Genomic DNA, 18841 nt, shown 5'->3' on the forward strand with positions numbered 1-18841 from the left:
CACCGGACAGAATGGACGTCGACGGATAAAACGTACGCTTAACGAACATGCAACGAATATGGACGGACGTCTAACTGATAAGAACGGACTTCTAACGGACATGAACGGATTGAAAAAAAGTTATCCGTTAGTCGTTCGCTCGAGCTATCCGGTAAGGTGTGACCGAGGCTTAAGCTTCCCGTTAATGATATAGATATCAAGATCGAGGAAAAGGCAGTGGTCATTGTTAGTATTAGCTTTGATTAAAGAAAGTTCAACAGGATAAATTTCTTTACTATACACACTGAAGTCGTCATTATTGAGAGTCAATATACCATCCGAATATCTAAAAGTATTGTTAAATTTGTATCAAATGTTGTTTAGAAGGGTCTTTGCTAATTTATTCATAAATTGACCTTACCATATATGTGGTATATGAGTCATGCGTGGAACCATCTACTTGATTTCTATCGTAACCAATTTAATATCATAATCTGAATAAAATAAATATAACATTCATAAGTCTACTGACTAAATGATGAAAACTGTATATATCATACTATTTTTTTTTATTTTTTTTTATAAAATAACGATATTTAAAAATAAAATCGCAAACTACAAATGATTGCTCATGTTTTGACCGGGGTTTTTATACCATAATAGTCCCAGGTTCCGACGACTAGTTCTAATATCGAACTTGGTACCTTTTTTTTTACATTTCTAGAAATAAGCTGGGTTGGGAAGTTTATAATTATGGGTCACACATTCAGATATCTGATGTCTTTCGTTGCTTTTCTTATGGGACTGAATGTATTCAGAAAAATGTGAGTAAGTGTTCTTATGGTGGGCCATATTCATGAAGACATAGATCAAATGTTTTCAAGGTAAAGTATAGTCTATATTTAAGAGGCTAACATTATATGTTTTTAAAACATTTTAAAGTCATTGCAGTAAAGGTGACATGATGCATGAGTTAACAAGTAAGGCATCTACAGTACAAATCAACTAACAAAAATGTTCATGTTATCTATAAACATGTATAACACCTAGCTACACTTCCACATCAGTATCAAAGATGTCAATGTTATAGTTCATATTAAACACTCAATAGACTCCATATTACAATTAAACTTATTCCAAAGTTTAGCACTATTTATAGCTTAGTCAATTGTAACAAATATTAGTATTAAAATAGGTGGGTGGGGGGGGGGGGGGGGGGGGTCCATAGACCTTGCATTTTCATTAAAATGCATGGAAATTAATTAAAGTCATACTTATTGTATATGGGTTACTACTCATTTATTTATTAAGAATAGCTAACCATGGATATTATTTTTCAGACAAATCCCCAAAGCACAGACTTTCCTGGTAAATTCTATAAAATTATCTCCCCTTGATTTAAAAAGAACTTTTTTATACAATTTCAAATTCTTCTAAGACAATTTATTTTTTTGAATTATTTTTTTATGTTTCTGTTTTATATGGAATAATACTTGGAAAATTATTTTAAACTAGATGATTTTCCGACATGTCCAAGAGTTTAGAAAAAGACTACATACCTACTTTATATGAACGCCTTTTACGAATTAACTTATTTATTTCCAAAAAAGATGTTCTGATCCCAAATTTAATGAGAACAAGAAAATTAAGTCTGAATCCAGATTTGCCCCCACACATCATGTGTTAAATATCGAGAGAAAACAATTGATAGAGAGCGTTGAAAAACTAAATAAGATTGATCGCGCTTTGTTTCGCAAAAATTATTTTCCGACTCAAACAAAAAAAACATAGCCTCCCTTGAAGTGAAATGGTAACTAACTACACCAAGGAGGCGGAGCTAGACTGTTCATTAACAACTAGAAGATGGAAGTTAATGCACTGGTTTAAGCTCCTCCCATTTTCTGCTTTTCAAACGAGAATTCCTAAACGGCGGGATTGGAGAAAGAAATAACTTATCCAGTTAACGCACTTCTCTAAAAACAACCTAATTAACTTCAAAACTTAAAATCAAAGAAAAAAATGCCATTTATACATGGCTCGTTTTAAATTCTTCAAATTTATTTCAATTTCAGGATTTCCTTTTGGTGGAATCATAACTTCTATTTCCGATTTAAAGTTGATTTTCTCTCACTTGGTAAATAAAAATTCATTGTATGAACGTATCTATCACAAAACACTTGAGATAAAGTATACAACCGATACAGTTATTTTTTTTTTACTTTTATTTATAAACTGACCACTGCAGGTTTTCAAAATTCACTTAAGGACAAAACAGAAGATGGCAGTTTCATAATTGTGCCTTTTCTTTATCATGTTCATAGCATCATTTCGGCGGCTTATGGGGTGTATATTTCCCGTTGAAACGATATATCCTTAACATATGTTTTGATGTTCACAATGGAGATCTTGAAACAAGAGTTCCTAGTTGAAATTTTTGTTAATGTTACGGACGCCCGTAAGAGTAAGTTTGCCGTTAAATATCTGTTTCAAAGGATGACCTATTTTGTTTGGGAAAATATGTTCAATCCGATGACAATTTTACCATAGCTTTATTTGCCAAAACCTTCAAAGATTTAGTTATTGCAAATTCTGAAGGTTTTGCCAAATACAGCTATGGTAAATTTGTCATCATTTTACCAAGTCTCTAACTTGTAATGTATCTTGTCTTTTTCAAAAAAAAAATGCGCGTCTGGCGTACACAATTTATAAATGGTATGTTCAATAAGTTTATTGTAAGATAGTATTTATTGCCTGTCTAATATATCCTTCTTTCTCCATTGGGAGATACACCTTCCCGCTTTGAAAATGTATTAGTTGGTTAATTTGTATTTCGCATTTAATTTAATGTGTGTGAAGTATTTACCTCTAGACAATAATCTAATACCAATCGATCAATCAATCGTAACCAACGTCAATAATTCACTTTTTTTTATAACTGAGGAAAGAAAAATATGATTTCACCACTTTCTGGTTCGGTAGGGTTTAATATGCTGTGAATTTAAAAACATAAATCTTTATTAGATATAGGAGAAGAGACATACATGCGCTGTCAAATATGCGTTATTAAATTTTTTGAAGTTACTTGTTGCTTTGCACTAGTTTAACTTTGCGTGAACTTTTAAATATGGATCTTTTATAAGAGCCTTTAACACTTGCAATCTTATCGCCTGTGTATGAATTAACACCAAGTTGTCATTTTACTTTCAAACAATTTATCATATACTATTAAATTCAATTTTGCTAAAAACCAGATCATTTGCATTTGCATCAAAACACCTTACAAACAATAATTTTCTGTCTTCAATGGATAACCTTTAGTGAATCACTGTGCATGTAGTAACATAAAAAACCATTACAGTTTTATCAATAGTTAAAATTCAACCAATCATAATTTGAACAGTAAATTAAAATATATGAATCAATAGCGCATTTGTAAAACATAACTTTCAACTTTGCATCCATGTGTTAATTCTAATATCAATTGCAGAATTATATTGCAGGCGATTGTATGTCTGGAAATTACCATGTTGAGTCGGAGAGCTTTGTTGTAAAGTCATGTTAATAAACGAAGTAAAACGAACAATATGGAAGTAAAATTATTTTTGTTGTGCGCGGTATTCAAATAGAGAGCAACGTCTGATCAGACGGTACACTTTAAATTCTTATATACACGAACAAAATTGATCTTGAAATCCTTTCTCTCTTTGAAAAATACAAGTGAAGTAAAGTAAACTAAACTCAAAAGTTACGTAAATGACTATTTGGTAGACGAATGAATAAAAAAAAATGTCATCCAAGTTCGATCAGACGAAAGACGTAACATTAGTATGTACACGAAGGACAGGTAATCGTGATGTTTTCTTCCTTTAAAAAAGTTACAATTATAGTAATCGATTTTTGCAAACATTGTGAATTAAATTAAATTTTAGAGTTGAAAATATAAATGAAAATGATCAGTCATTTCGTCCATGTTTTATTCTTCATTGTAACCATCATTGTTACAAGCAATGGAAAACGACTGACATACGCCAGCGCCAAGGCAAACGCAAATTTTAGTAACATTATCGTTAACAACGTGTCGTCGATACATGTTCAGCTTGGACAAGGACAAATACAATGTTTAAAATCGTGTCTGGATAATGTCTACTGTATGTCTTTTTTCTACAATTTATTAATACACGAATGTAGGCATTATGAGGTGGATTTTACTGATCCCGAAGATGGAGTTCCGGAAATTGGTTGGAAATATTACACTGTTATAAGAGGTAAGATACTGTACAACCTGAATAAATCAAATACAATCGTACTTTTATTAGTTTCCACGCTCGTAAAAAGCCTCTTAACGGTTCTAACTTACTCGAGAGAGAGAGAGAGAGAGAGAGAGAGAGAGAGAGAGAGAGAGAGAGAGAGAGAGAGAGAGAGAGAGAGAGAAAAAAGAAAAGAACCAAAAACAATACATTTTGCGAAAGTTGTCTCATTGGCAATCATACCACATCATTTGTTATGAGCGCATTAAATTATAATTCTGGTGTTTTTAAAAACTAGTTAAGAACATTTATATATACAGCATTTTATTAGCAACTGTCTCCAATCATTATGTCGTTTCAAATATTTGAAATAACATTTGCATTGTAATATTTTATAATTGCAAAGCATCTTTTAAATTGATGACCTCGAGTTTGCTGCGGGTCAGTACTGCAAAAGAAGGACACAATATATTAACACTGGGGGTGATCTTAGGTACTCTCAAAAAATTAAGCATCCGTTATGTTAAATGTGTCGAATCTTAACTTTGTATTCGGCATTAATTATTCGGTGTAGTGTTTAACAGCACACAGCCTTTGAGACGGAATTTGATAAATAATAGCTTCCGTCAAGTACTCCGACGGATCACATACGTTTAATTATACGTCAAATTAAACCCTTCAATAGATAGACGTAAGGTTACGCCGAGGCGTTCTTGTGAATTATAAAAAGAAGGTGTGATATGATTGCCAATAAGAGACCAAAATCACACAGAAATTAACAACTATGGGTAACAGTTCGACCTTCAACAATGAGCAAAGCCCATACCACATAGTCAGCTATAAAAGGCCCCAAAATGACAACGTAAAACAATTCAAACGAGAAAACTAACGGCTTTATTAATATAGAATTTTTTTATAATTGTTTTTGACTTATTCTCATATTTTTTTTCATCTGTATTATTTTTTGTTGTAGTAAATTTCCATTATCAGTATTTCAAAAAAGTTAAGATGTATGTCCTTCCTTAATAGAAATGAACAAAAACTACATATTCCTACACTTCTCAAAGAAAAATCTGAAAAGCATGAATTTATCATGTTGTTTTGATTCTATAAGCTGATTTCGGATTATTAGCACACAACAGAAAAATCACATAACCTTGCCAATCAAAAATTTAAATTGAAAAGGTCAGTTATTATAAAGTTGAAATGATTTGGCATGATTGCGAATAGGAATAAATACCTAACAGAAACTACTAGACGTAGAGGTAGGCATCTGTAGGTTAATTTACAACTTTCAACAATCATTAAATAAACTCATCTTAGATACCAGGATTGAAATTTTATATTTATGCCAGATGTTTCGTCCACAAAAGACTCATCAATGAAGCTCGACCAAAAAAAAGTTAAAATGCCAAATAAAGTACGAAGAAGAAGAGCATTGATGACCAACTATTGCTAAAGGTTTTGCCGAATACAGCTAAGGTAATCTAATCCTGAGGTAGAAACGCCTTAGTGTTTAAAACAAAATCATTTTTAACAGTTAATTTATTTAATGAACATATCAATGATAATTAAATAAACCCGTTCCAAATGTTCAGCTTAAAAAAGTTCCTGAGAAAAAACCTATGTTATAGAATACTATCAAAAATGAAATTATAGAATAAAAAGGGAGAGGAAGTCGCCACGAAATCATGTCATTTAAAAACTAAAATTCCATAAAAAGGCAACTGATGAAATCGTAGGCAATGTATGGTAAACAGAATTAAAAATACAGGATAACAAAAACTGTTTTACGAACAAAAAGTAAAAGAGAATAAACGTTAAGTAAAACAAATATAATCAAACGAAAAATAGGACAAGGAGACGAGAAAAAGTCCACAAAATAATAATATTAAAATAACTAAACTAAAATTCGATAATAAAGAAGCTGCCAAAATCCCATGCAAACTTAAATGATGAAAATAATAAGAAAAAAACCCCAATAAAAACACAAATAAATTAGTTTCTTGTTCATACTAATTTCTCTCAAAACAAAGGAAACTACACAAACACGTTGCTGTCGATTAAGAAATCAAATTCATACATTGCCGTATTGTATGTTATTAGTTTTCATCAAATACATAATAGTCATGTATGCAAGAGAGGTGGTAGATATCGAAAATAGCCTCACGACGCCAGGACAAAAAAGGAATAAGACCAAAAGACATACAATATTCTAGACAAACACAACGTAGAAACATAGACAGGAAAATACGAATCTCACTAAAAAAAGGGGTAATCCCATGTGTTTCAAAGGGTTAGAAAAACCTGTTCAAAATGTAGAAACTGTCGTGTTACTTATGCAAGTTCAAATTCGACGATTAGTCTAATTCAGTGTTGTTAATTTCAAAATATATTGCATAATGGTATCACAGCCTAAGGCTATGCCATTATCTTTCGTTTCGAGAAAACATGTATCCGCTACCGAAAGATATCTGCATTTTGCGCCTTTGTTTTTGTTAGTCTTGCATTATATTTAGTTTTATTTTCTTGTGTATAATGTGGAGTTTAGTATAACTGAACTAGTTTATGACAAAAATCAGCAAAGACCCATCGAAACAACATCTGATACAAAAATTTAATAATACTTTCAGATATTTGGATGACATTTGGCTCTCAAAAATGACGACTTCAGTATGTATACTAAAGAAATTTAACTTACTTTAAATAAAGCTAGTACTAACAATGACCACTGCCCTTTCCTCGATCTTGATATCTATATCACTAACGGAAAACTTAATACTAAAATTTATGATAAAAGAGATGATTTTTCATTTCCTATCGTTAATTATCCATTTTTAGATGGTGACGTTCCCTTGTCACCATCTTACGATGTTTATATATATAAACTTGTTCGATTCGCTCGTGTATGTAACAATGTTTTAGATTTTAACGAGAGAAATTTATGTATTACTAGAAAATTATTACACCAGGGTTTTCGATATCACAAACTAGTCACAACATTTACTTAATTTTATCATCGGTATTAGGACATCATTCGTAAATACAGCTCAACTTGCAGAGCTTCTTATACGTTTAGGTATTTCACATCCAATTGTTTATGGAAATATTCTTTATAAAGCACAAAAATGTCAGTATAAACCTCAGAAACTAACAAAACCTTCAAATAGACTTATTAAGAAGGGATATAGTTACGATACTGTTGTCAGGTCATTAAAGATTGCATATTTTGGCGTTAATATTGATTCACTTATAGGGTCTTTGTATCGGAACTTAACACATTTATTCAAGAACCAGTTGTTGGTATGACACGGGTTATGTTCTTCTCATATATGTTATGATGTTATGATACTAAACCCCTAACGGGAAGGATTGTGCTTGATATTCATATGATGAAATCATAATCTTCCAATCAGTTTAATTGAAATATGGAGCTGGCATGTCAGATAACTGCTAGTAGTCTGTTGTTATTTATGTATAATTGTCATTTTGTTTATTGTCTTTGAGTACATTTTCTGACATCAGACTCGGACTTGGCAAGTGTCATCTGACTTTGACCTCATTTTCAGGGTTGAGTGGACCGGCAAAGTAAAGTTATGTTTTGGTCTATTTCTCGGATACTATACGCATTCAGTAAGTTATATTTGGTGTTCGGAATTGAATTTTAAATGTACGTATTGTTATGCGTTTACTCTTCTACATTGGCTAGAGGTATAGGTGGAGGGTTGAGATCTCATAAACATGTTTAACCCCGCCGCATTTTTGTGCCGGTCCCAAGTCAGGATCTTCTGGTCTTTGTTAGTCTTGTATTATTTTAATTCTAGTTTTTTGTGTACAATTTGGAAATTAGTATGGCGTTCATTATCACTGAACTAGTATATATTTGTTTAGGGGCCAGCTGAAGGACGCCTCCGGGTGCGGGTAAATTGAAGACCTGTTGGTGACCTTCTGCTGTTGTTTTTTCTATGGTCGGGTTGTTGTCTCTTTGATACATTCCCCATTTCCATTCTCAATTTCATAGTATATATATATTTTTGTCGGGTTGTTGTCTCTTTGACACATTCCCCAAATCCATTCTCATTTTTATACTGTTTATACTGTTTTTGCATATTAGGTTATTAAAAAAAATGATTCTTTAATTTTCAGATTGCAGAATAAACGGTTTAGCCTGTCCGACTAGTACTGGCTATACATTTGTGGCAGATATCTGTTTGTGTTATAGATACGAATCAATGAGAAACAACAAGACTATGGTTGAACAGAATTGTGCTAACGAGAAGGCATCCCTAATCAAGATTGATCGGCGACTGAAACAACTAGAAATGGAACGTCTATTAAGTAAGTTTACTTAGTTTAAACAGAGAAGGTGCACGTTTTCCAATTTTTTAACGTCTTCCCAAAAACATACTTACATTTAAATGAAGATTACATATTTGACCAATTTTTCGCATGAAGAGATAATATAAATAACATAATATGTATTTGTAGAATTGATTTATGTGATTGTTTACAGTAAATATAATGCATCAATTACGTCTAACTCTAGAATAAGTAAATACAAACATACATACATATGAGGCAGTCAATTTTGTTTTTTATGCCCCATTTTGGGGCATTATGATGTCTGGTCTGTGCGTCCGTCGTTCGTCCTTCCGTGCATTCGTCCATCTGTCCGACTTCAGGTTAAAGTTTTTGGTCGAGGTAGTTTTTTAAAAAGTTGAAGTTAAATCAACTTGACACTTAGTACACATGTTCCCACTGATATGATATGTCTAATTTTAATGCCAAATTAGAGTTTTTACCTAATTTTCACGGTCCACTGAGCATAGAAAATAATATTGCGGATTGGGCATCTGTGTACTAGGGAGACATTCTTGTTTTTAATTCTTACATATTCTTATGACCAAAAAGAAACGGAAGTACCGACACTTTTCTGATGTTAGTACTGTTATTAGTGATACTCAAAGTCTAATGACAACGAGACCGGGAGAAAAAAAGAGATTTCTGCGGAATACAGGAAAATAAACCAGAGGCTTTAACGATCCTGTGTCGTTCACCTTGGTCTATGTGCATAAATGAACAAAGGACACAGATGGATTCATGTCAACATTGTGTTTTGGTGATTGTCATGTTTGCAGATCTTTACTGAACATTCTTGCTACTTACAATTTTCTCTATATATAATATGCACAGAGAAAAATATTTTGTAAAAATTACAAAAAATTACCAAATTAATGAAAATTGTTAAAAAGTGACTATAAAGGGCAATAACTCCTAAAGAGGTCAACTGACTATTTTGGTCATGTTGACCTTTTTTATATCTTACTTTAATGAACATTATTGCCGTTTACACTTTATATCAATAGTATTCAAGTTAATAACCAATCAAAGTGAGAGTAGTTTGAATAATTTCACTTTAAGGTATGATAAGGGGGAAATGAACATTAATAAAGCACAACTGAAAAAAATTGCATTAAAAGCAGGTCTTTAGAAGGAAAAGTGTTGTTCCAGTATGAGGATAAAATGAGCTCAAATGAAATAATATGGCTCTCTTAATTGCACAATTTTATTTAAACTGCAGTTTATATCTTATCCAAACATGTTGCCTGTTCTGAACATGTTGCAAAAAAAAAAAAAAAAGAAATAGAAGTGCAAATCAAAAATTCTTCTACTAAGTAAACCAACTATACTTGTAAGACATAAAATTTAGACCAACAGCTAAGAACGTTTAAGTGTGAACAAAAATAATCTAAAATGTTGTTTTGTGGCATTTTGTAAGTTGAAACATAGGTGAGATATTTCGTCCCTATTTTATATGACATTGAAGATTTAAAGTTGTAGAGTGTCTCAATTTTTTAAGTATTTTTCAACGCAGGGCATGGAAATGTACTTTTTCAACGTAAACAAATTAAAAAAATTATTCTATTGAAATGTGGATTCTTTCTTGATTGCAAAATTATATACTCACTTCTAATAAAAATTCAAATGACTAAAACAGTTTCAAGCCAAATCCTGATAAAAAAAATGAACTAATCTAAATTGTTGATTATTACAGACGATTACTGGAAATTAATAAAGTAAATTATAGGCTACACATGCATACCTTTTATATAATCATATAGCTTTTTTTTTATAAGATCTTGTCAATTTATTATTTATCTTTCAGTCATACTTTATAGAATCACTTTATGTAATGTAGATCAAGAGAAATAGGCAATAAATAAATATATCATCCTTATATATATCAAAAATCTAAAATATTCATTTGTGTACTCAACTATAAGGTCAAATATTTGTATATTGAGTTGTATATTAGAGTATAATTATGTAACACAGAGGTTGAAAGGTAATGTGGTCAATTTGATTGACAGATTAGGAGGTGAGGCATTGTAATTAAAGATCTAGATTGTCTCTGATTGTTTGTTGATAATGAAAGTTGTCAATCATACTAGTATTGTATCAACCCTCAATTACCTAATCAAAATGTTTAAAAAGAGCCTGCATATCAACACACCTTAAAGACATACGTTCTTAAATGAACTGCTCCAAAAATATACCCATTTTTTCAGTTTATATGTGTATTATGTGCACATACATGAGAACTATAGGGACTATATTTCAGGGTGAATACGTTTAGTAAAAGTAGGTAACCTGTCGTGTTGTTAGGGAGGCCAGTGCCTACGTAAAGATTTTGAACAAGTTCTAATCTTTCTAAAAACGACAAAATGTCTTTAAAGGGCATCAACCCAACAACCAGTTGTCTAATTCAACTGAAAATTTCAGGGCAGATATATATTGACTTGATGAACAAATTAATTCCTTGCCAGATTTGCTCTAAATGCTTTGGTTTTAGAGTTATTTGCCAAAATCTAAATCTAACCCCTGTGTTAAATTTTTAGCCATGGCAGCCACCTTCATTGGTTGACTGAATCACCGCACATATTTATTAAACTAGATACCCTTATTAGATTGTCGCTATGTTTGGTTAAATTTGAACCAATAGTTTCAGAGGAGGAGATTTTTGTAAAAGATAACAAATATTTACGAAAAATTATCAGAAAACGACCATCAACGGCAATAACTCCTTAAGGGGTCAATTGATCTTTTTAGTCATGTGGCTTATTTGTAGATCTTACTTTGCTGAACATTAATGCTGTTTACAGTTTATCTCTATCTATAATAATATTCAAGATAATAACCAAAAAGGCAAAATTTCCTTAACTTACCAATTCAGGGGCAGCAACCCATCAACGGATTGTTCGATTCATCTGAAAAATTCAGGGCTGATATATCTGGACCTGATAAACAATTTAATTCCCATGTCAGATTTGCTCTAAATGCTTTGGTTTCAGAGTCATAAGCCAAGATCTACATTTTACCCCTATGATTTATTTTTAGCCATGGCGGCCATCTTGGTTGGCTGGCCGGGTCAACGGACACATTTTACAAACTACATACCCTAATGATGATTGTGAACAAGTTTGGTTAGATTTGACCCAGTAGTTTCAAAGTTTCAGAGCTAAAAAGTAAGAAACAAAAGTTAACAATTTCGAGTTCATCTGTATATTCGAATTATATATTTTTTCTGATTTTTTTTATAGTTATTTTTCAACGCTAATATGGGACTTCGTCTCCTAAATATGAGGCAGGTATTACCTGTGAAAGGGGACGAAGTCTGTCTGAATTTTTACTTTTGATTAAAACATGTTTTACCTTCAAAATTTGTTTAAAAAGAAATTATCAAAAATTAAATTGGTATTGTGTTCCTTCCAATAATTTACTAGACTTATGGATATAATTTTTTCCCCAAAGTCTCATGATAAACAGGAGAAGGCAGTTAATTTCTGCGTACGTGCGGTAAAATAAAAAAAGTATGAAAAAAGTTGACGACTTTAATTTCATTAGTAGAATATTTCTTTTTTTTTGAGGGATTTTTTTTTTTATTTCAACCGTAATGGGGGACTTTGTTTCCTAACAAATGAACATTGTCTACTTGTCATCCAGTCTTTTAAGTTCAAAGATTGGAAGCATAACTATGAAATGATTGCTATATATAATAACAAAAAGGAAAAAAAGGAAAAAAAAAGCAATATTCAAAATAGAAAAAAAAAAAAATACAAGATGATATTGTTCATTATTAGTCCGCATATACGGAAACACCTTATATGATGAATTTTCAGCGTTAATTACTTTTATCTAACCTTCTTTCTCACGTTTTCGGGCAAATTGTTTTGAAAACATGACGATATTCTGCTTCCATTTCGTAAAAAGGTCAAATTTTAATTATTTAAGAATTTCGTTTCTATTTTGTTAATATCCTTCAAAGGAAGTTTTCGAGAACACACAAGATTTATATCAAAGACAGAAAAAGAATGGAGTATCCACAAATTTGAAATAATTTATATTTTCAATATACAACAAAAGGAAATATTCTAATCAAACGTAGTTAAAATCATATGAATAAAGTACTTTGGATTTTACCATAATAATAATAATAATAATAATAATTAAAAACCAATTGTTCAGAGAACAATTGAAGGTCTTTCCATCAAAACAATGTATTTTGATATGAAAAGTTGTGAAACTAAGTTTAAAATGTCATTTCAATCGTCAAATGATAGCTCCTAGTAAGCTGATTCCAAAAATATATTGTTTCCATACATTTTTTTTAAATAAGGGAGATAATTTGTTACTTCCGGTTTGAAAAATGTTACTTCCGATTATATTTGAATATTTACTTGACACTGATTCCAAAAATATCTGGTTCTATATACTTTTATATTAAAAAGTACAAAAAAATAGCTATTTCCGGTTAACAAAAGGTCACTTCCGGTTGTTTTTTACAAGGTTAAATGGTTTGATATCTTTTTCTAAAAGTTGTATATCTTTATCATGTATACATATAGAATAAAAGCAAAGGTCAAAATCTAGAACGTCAAATTAAGCTATGACCTTGAGATCAGTTTCAAGGTCATAAACCAAGGACCTCAAATCAAAAGACCATAGGTCTTTATTATATTTAGTTAATGAGTTATATCACCAAACGCGTATTTTTAAATACAAGAGGGGAGAAAACTCCCTTTTACATTCAACGTACGCTTGCAATCAAAATTTACATCTTACGACATGTCGCAACTAACAATTTAGTAAAAATAATCTGTTGATATCTTATACAGTCTTTGGATATAAGTGAAAATAAGCCAAATTCAAATATTAGAATATGACCTTGACCTTTGACCTTGACCTAATTTTCATTTTTTGGGACCAAGGACCTCAAATCAAAAGATCCTAGGTCTCTATCACTTATGATTTATAAGATAGAAATTCATATCACTTATATCAGATGCATAAGGGGAAATAACTCTCATATGGAGCGGTCATATCGCTTCGGTCGAAATAGGACAAATCATGCGAAGGATATAACGAGCAATTTTGTAAAATAAATTTGTCATAATCTTTTACGGTTGCGAAGGAGATGCGCTAACAAGGAAAACAGTGTTTGGGGAGATAACTCCTACAAAGAAAAGTATTCGTTTACGCAGGGTAAATTTCAAAAGTGCATAAACTGTTCGATATCATATACCAAATATCTAAGCGACATATTGCGAAACAAATGTTTATCGCAAGAACAAAATTAGGCGGAAGAAAAAAAAAAAATTAAAAACCAATTGTTCAGAGAACAATTGAAGGTCTTTTCACCAAAACAATGTATTTTAATATAAAAGGTGTAAAAATAGGTTTAAAATGTCATTTCAATCGTCAAATGATAGCTTATTGTACGCTGATTCCAAAAATATATGGTTTCTAAACAATATTTTTTTAGATAAGGGAGATAATTTCTTACTTCCGGTTTGAAAAACTCTATTTCCGATAATATTTGACTATTTACTTGACACTGATTCCAAAAATATCTTGTTTTTTATACTTTTATGTAATAAAGTACAATAAATAGCTACTTCCGGTTTACACAAGGTCACTTCCGGTTGTTTTTTTAAGTTTAAATGGTTTGATACCGTTTGTCAAAAAGTCTCATGACTTTATTATGTATACAGATGGGGTAAAAGCATAGGTCAAAATCTAGAACGTCAAATTAAGCTATGACCTTGTAATCAATTTCAAGGTCATTAACCAAGAACCTCAAATCAAAAGACCATAGGTCTTAATTATGTTTAGTTAATGAGTTATATCACCATACGCGTATTTATAAATACCAAAGGGGAGAAAACTCCCTTTCACATTCAACGTACCCTTGCAATCAAAATTTACGTGTTACGACATGTCACAACAAACGATTTAGAAAAAATTATTTGTCGATATCTTAAACGTTTTTTGGAAATGAGTGGAAATGAGCCATATTCAAAAATTAGAATATGACTTTGACCTTTGACCTTGACCTAATTTTCATTTTTTTGGACCAAGGACCTCAAATCAAAAGATCCTAGGTCTCTATCAATTATGGTTTACCAGTTAGAAATGCAATTCACTTATATCAAATGAATAAGGGGAAATAACTCTCGTATGGAGCATTCATATCACTTCGGTCAAAATAGGACAAATCATGCAAAGGATATAACGAGCAATTTTGTAAAATAAATTTGTCATAATATTTTACGTTTGCGAAGGAGTTGCGCTCACAAGGAAAACAGTGTTTGGGGAGATTACTCCTACAAAGAAAAGTTTTCGGTTACGCAGGGTAAATTTCAAAAGTGCATCAATTGTTCGATATCATATACCAAATATCTAAGCGACATATTGCAAAACAAATGTTTATCGCAAGAACAAATTAGGCGGAAGAAAAAAAAAAAAAATTCAGAGAACAATTGAAGGTCTTTCCATCCTTTTTGATATGAAAAGTTGTGAAACTAAGTTTAAAATGTCATTTCAATTGTCAAATGATAGCTCCTAGCAAGCTGATTCCAAAAATATATTGTTTCCATACATTTTTTTTTAAATAAGGGAGATAATTTGTTACTTCCGGTTTGAAAAATGTTACTTCCGATTATATTTAAATATTTACTTGAAACCGATTCCAAAAATATCTGGTTCTATATACTTTTATCTTAATAAAGTACAAAAAATAGCTACTTCCGGTTTACAAAAGGTCACTTCCGGTTGTTTTATTTCAAGGTTAAATGGCTTGATACCTTTTTCTAAAAGTTGTATGTCTTTATCATGTATACATATAGAATAAAAGCAAAGGTCAAAATATAGAACGTCAAATTAAGCTATGACCTTGAGATCAATTTCAAGGTCATAAACCAAGGACCTCAAATCAAAAGACCATAGGTCTTAATTATATTTAGTTAATGAGTTATATCACCAAACGCGTATTTTTTAATACAAGAGGGGGGAAAACTCCCTTTCACATTCAACGTACGCTTGCAATCAAAATTTACATCTTACGACATGTCGCAACTAACAATTTAGTAAAAATAATTTGTTGATATCTTATACAGTCTTTGGATATAAGTGAAAATAAGCCAAATTCAAATATTAAAATATGACCTTGACCTTTGACCTTGACCTAATTTTCATTTTTTGGGACCAAGGACCTCAAATCAAAAGATCCTAGGTCTCTATCACTTATGGTTTATAAGATAGAAATTCATATCACTTATATCAGATGCATAAGGGGAAATAACTCTCATATGGAGCGGTCATATCGCTTCGGTCAAAATAGGACAAATCATGCGAAGGATATAACGAGCAATTTTGTAAAAAAAATTTGTCATAATCTTTTACGGTTGCGAAGGAGATGCGCTAAAAAGGAAAACAGTGTTTTGGGAGATAACTCCTACAAAGAAAAGTATTTGTTTACGCAGGGTAAATTTCAAAAGCGCATAAACTGTTCGATATCATATACAAAATATCTAAGCGACATATTGCGAAACAAATGTTTATCGCAAGAACAAAGTTAGGCGGAAGAAAAAAAAAAAAAATAATCAGAAGAAAAACAATAGGTCTTTCCACAGAAAAGTGGAAAGACCTAATAATAAATTCTTTATTTAAAGAGGGTAACTCAATTAGAAAAATTCTAATTTTCATTGAGGCCCTCAAACAAAATACATGCATACAGTTAACATTGATACATTAAATTACAATATATATTACTAGTATATACAACAATTCAATCACTAAAATATACAAAGGGTAATAAATGACAATATTTGATATAGTTTTGTTAGAGAAAAACAAATTATTTGACTTGCATATAATTTTCAAGAAAATGATTATAACTATGTTTCTTGAATAATTCCACATTAGGACATTTTTTTATTTCGAGTGGTAAATTATTCCATACTTTGGTTGCAGAGTAATGAAAAGATTTTTTATAAAAATTTGTATTTGGCCTTGGAACAAAAAGATCATTATTAGAGACAGATCGTAGGTTGTGGCGTTGCACATCATCAATATTTAGAATTGCTAAGTAATCAGGTGTTAGCCCATTTACAATTTTATACATTAAAATTGATTGTTTGTATTTTATTCTTTTGGTAAAAGATAGCCATTTTAAAGAAGAAAACATGAAATTAGATGGAATAGAAATATCGCATTCCAGTATAATTCTTGCTACTCTTTTTTGAAGTTTTATGATTCTATCTGAATCTTTTTGTAATAAATTTCCCCAAACTGAACTACAATAGTCTATATATGGTAGAATATATGCATTATAAAATAGTTGCCTTGTGTGTATTGGCAAATATACTTTAATTTTATATAAAAGTGAAACTTAAGAAGAGATTATTTTACATACACGATCAACATGATCTTCCCGGCTTAAATTTTAACCATATGGTTACTACTGTAATTAAAAGCCAGCCAGTCAACACTGAGGCTTTGAGTTTGAGCCCTTTTTGTTCAGATGCACTCGACTCCAATTTTATTGACTGGAAATATCAGTTTTCATATCGTACGTCAGTTGTTTTTCCGGACACTTTGGATTCCTAGAAAAGTGGCCAAAAAAAAGTCAGAAATCAGAGTCCTTGAAATAAATAACAATCTAGTCTAAAAACAGTTAATAGTATTCATAAACACGGAAGTCTGAATTATACGGGTTTTCACTGTAAAAGTTGATGACCATCGCTTCCGATAATAATGCCGTTTTATAAAAGAGGGACGAAAGATACCAAAGGGACAGTCAAACTCATAAATCTAAAACAAACTGACAACGCCATGGCTGAAACTGAAAAAGACAAACAAACAACAGCACACACGACACAACATAGAAAACTAAAGAATAAACAACACGAACCCCACCAAAAAACTAGGGGTGATCTCAGGTGCTCCGGAAGGGTAAGCAGATCCTGCTCCACATGCGGCACCCGTCGTGTTGCTTATGTGATAACAAATCTGGTAAATAGTCTAATTCGGTAGGTCACATTCAGGAAAGGGAAGGGGATTGTAGTTACGACGTAAGGAACATATCCGATATCATTTGTGAAACGGTTATTCCATAACGGTCAACCAACTCGTGATGGCGTCCGTAAAATTTACGAAGGGATGATTTCAACTTCACCATTTGGAACTCTTGGTTTAATAGCTTCCTTGTGAGCATCAACCCTCTATCAAGAAAATCATGATAGGAAATGCAAGCACGGGAATATCGTATCAATTGGGAGATATATACCCCGTATGCAGGTGCTGCTGGAATGTTGCTACTTAGAAATGGAAAGTTCACAATTGGAAAGCTGAAATCATCTCTTTTGTCGTAAAGTTTTGTTTTCAACCGACCCTCATTGTCAATTTCTAGATGTAAGGCAAGATATGAGGCCGACTTAACTGTATCTGTAGTATCCTTTATCTCTAGCTCAATTGGATAGATGCGTTCCACATAGTCACCAAATTTTGAATTATTTAGTGAAAGAACATCATCTATATAGCGAAAAGTAGAGTTAAAGGATAGTGCTTACTTCTTATCTTTCTTCCTAAGAAGTTCCTGCATGAAGTCAGCCTCATAATAATAAAGAAACAAGTCGGCAAGTAGAGGGGCACAGTTTGTTTCCATTGGAATGCCGACAGTCTGTTGAAAAACACGTCCTCGGAACGTAACAAATATGTTGTCAGTCAAGAAATCAAGCATCTTGATAATATCAGTTTCAGAGAATTTTTTGTTCGAATCAGAGTGATCCTTTACAAAGTAGGATTTATCCCTCCCTAAGACAAGATACTTGTATCTACGTTGGCCATTCTTTTTTACGAAGCAAAGCAATACCAACTCTTTCAATTTGTCTTTTAGTTTGGAATGTGGAATACTAGTGTACAGAGTAGAAAAGTCAAATATTTTAATACTTTTACAAGATGAAAGAGAGTTAGATTGTATGTACTCTAAAAGATCTTTGGAATTTTTAAGTATCCACATCTGATTCACGCCCCCTCTAGAATAGGCAGTTTCACAATAACTTTGAAGCCCGTCTTTGATTGCTGATAAAATAGATGTTAATAATTTAGAAAGAGGTTTCGTGGAGCACTTGGAAGACCCAGCAATATACCATTGTTTGTAAGGACACTTATGTAGTTTAGGTATCCAATACAGTGATGGCAGATCCAGTTCTTCATCTTTGGTTGAAATTCCAAAGGAACACAGAACAGACCTATGATTATCCAGGATTTCCTCT

The 18841-nt window shown here is 31.7% G+C and overlaps 1 protein-coding gene across 1 annotated transcript in view; it reads left to right on the top strand.

Moving 5' to 3' along the window:
* The first annotated feature begins 3757 nt into the window (after positions 1 to 3757).
* The window catches only part of LOC139500800 (uncharacterized), a 41796-nt gene continuing 26712 nt past the window's right edge, over positions 3758 to 18841 (top strand). The window contains exons 1-2 of the mRNA XM_071289659.1: positions 3758 to 4244; positions 8373 to 8564. Coding sequence (XP_071145760.1) covers positions 3923 to 4244; positions 8373 to 8564 — 514 coding nt within the window. The 5' untranslated portion in view covers positions 3758 to 3922. The remainder of the gene's footprint in view (positions 4245 to 8372; positions 8565 to 18841) is intronic.

This window comes from Mytilus edulis, chromosome 13 (assembly GCF_963676685.1).
Source record: "Mytilus edulis chromosome 13, xbMytEdul2.2, whole genome shotgun sequence".
In the NCBI taxonomy this organism is placed as follows: Eukaryota; Metazoa; Mollusca; class Bivalvia; order Mytilida; family Mytilidae; genus Mytilus; species Mytilus edulis.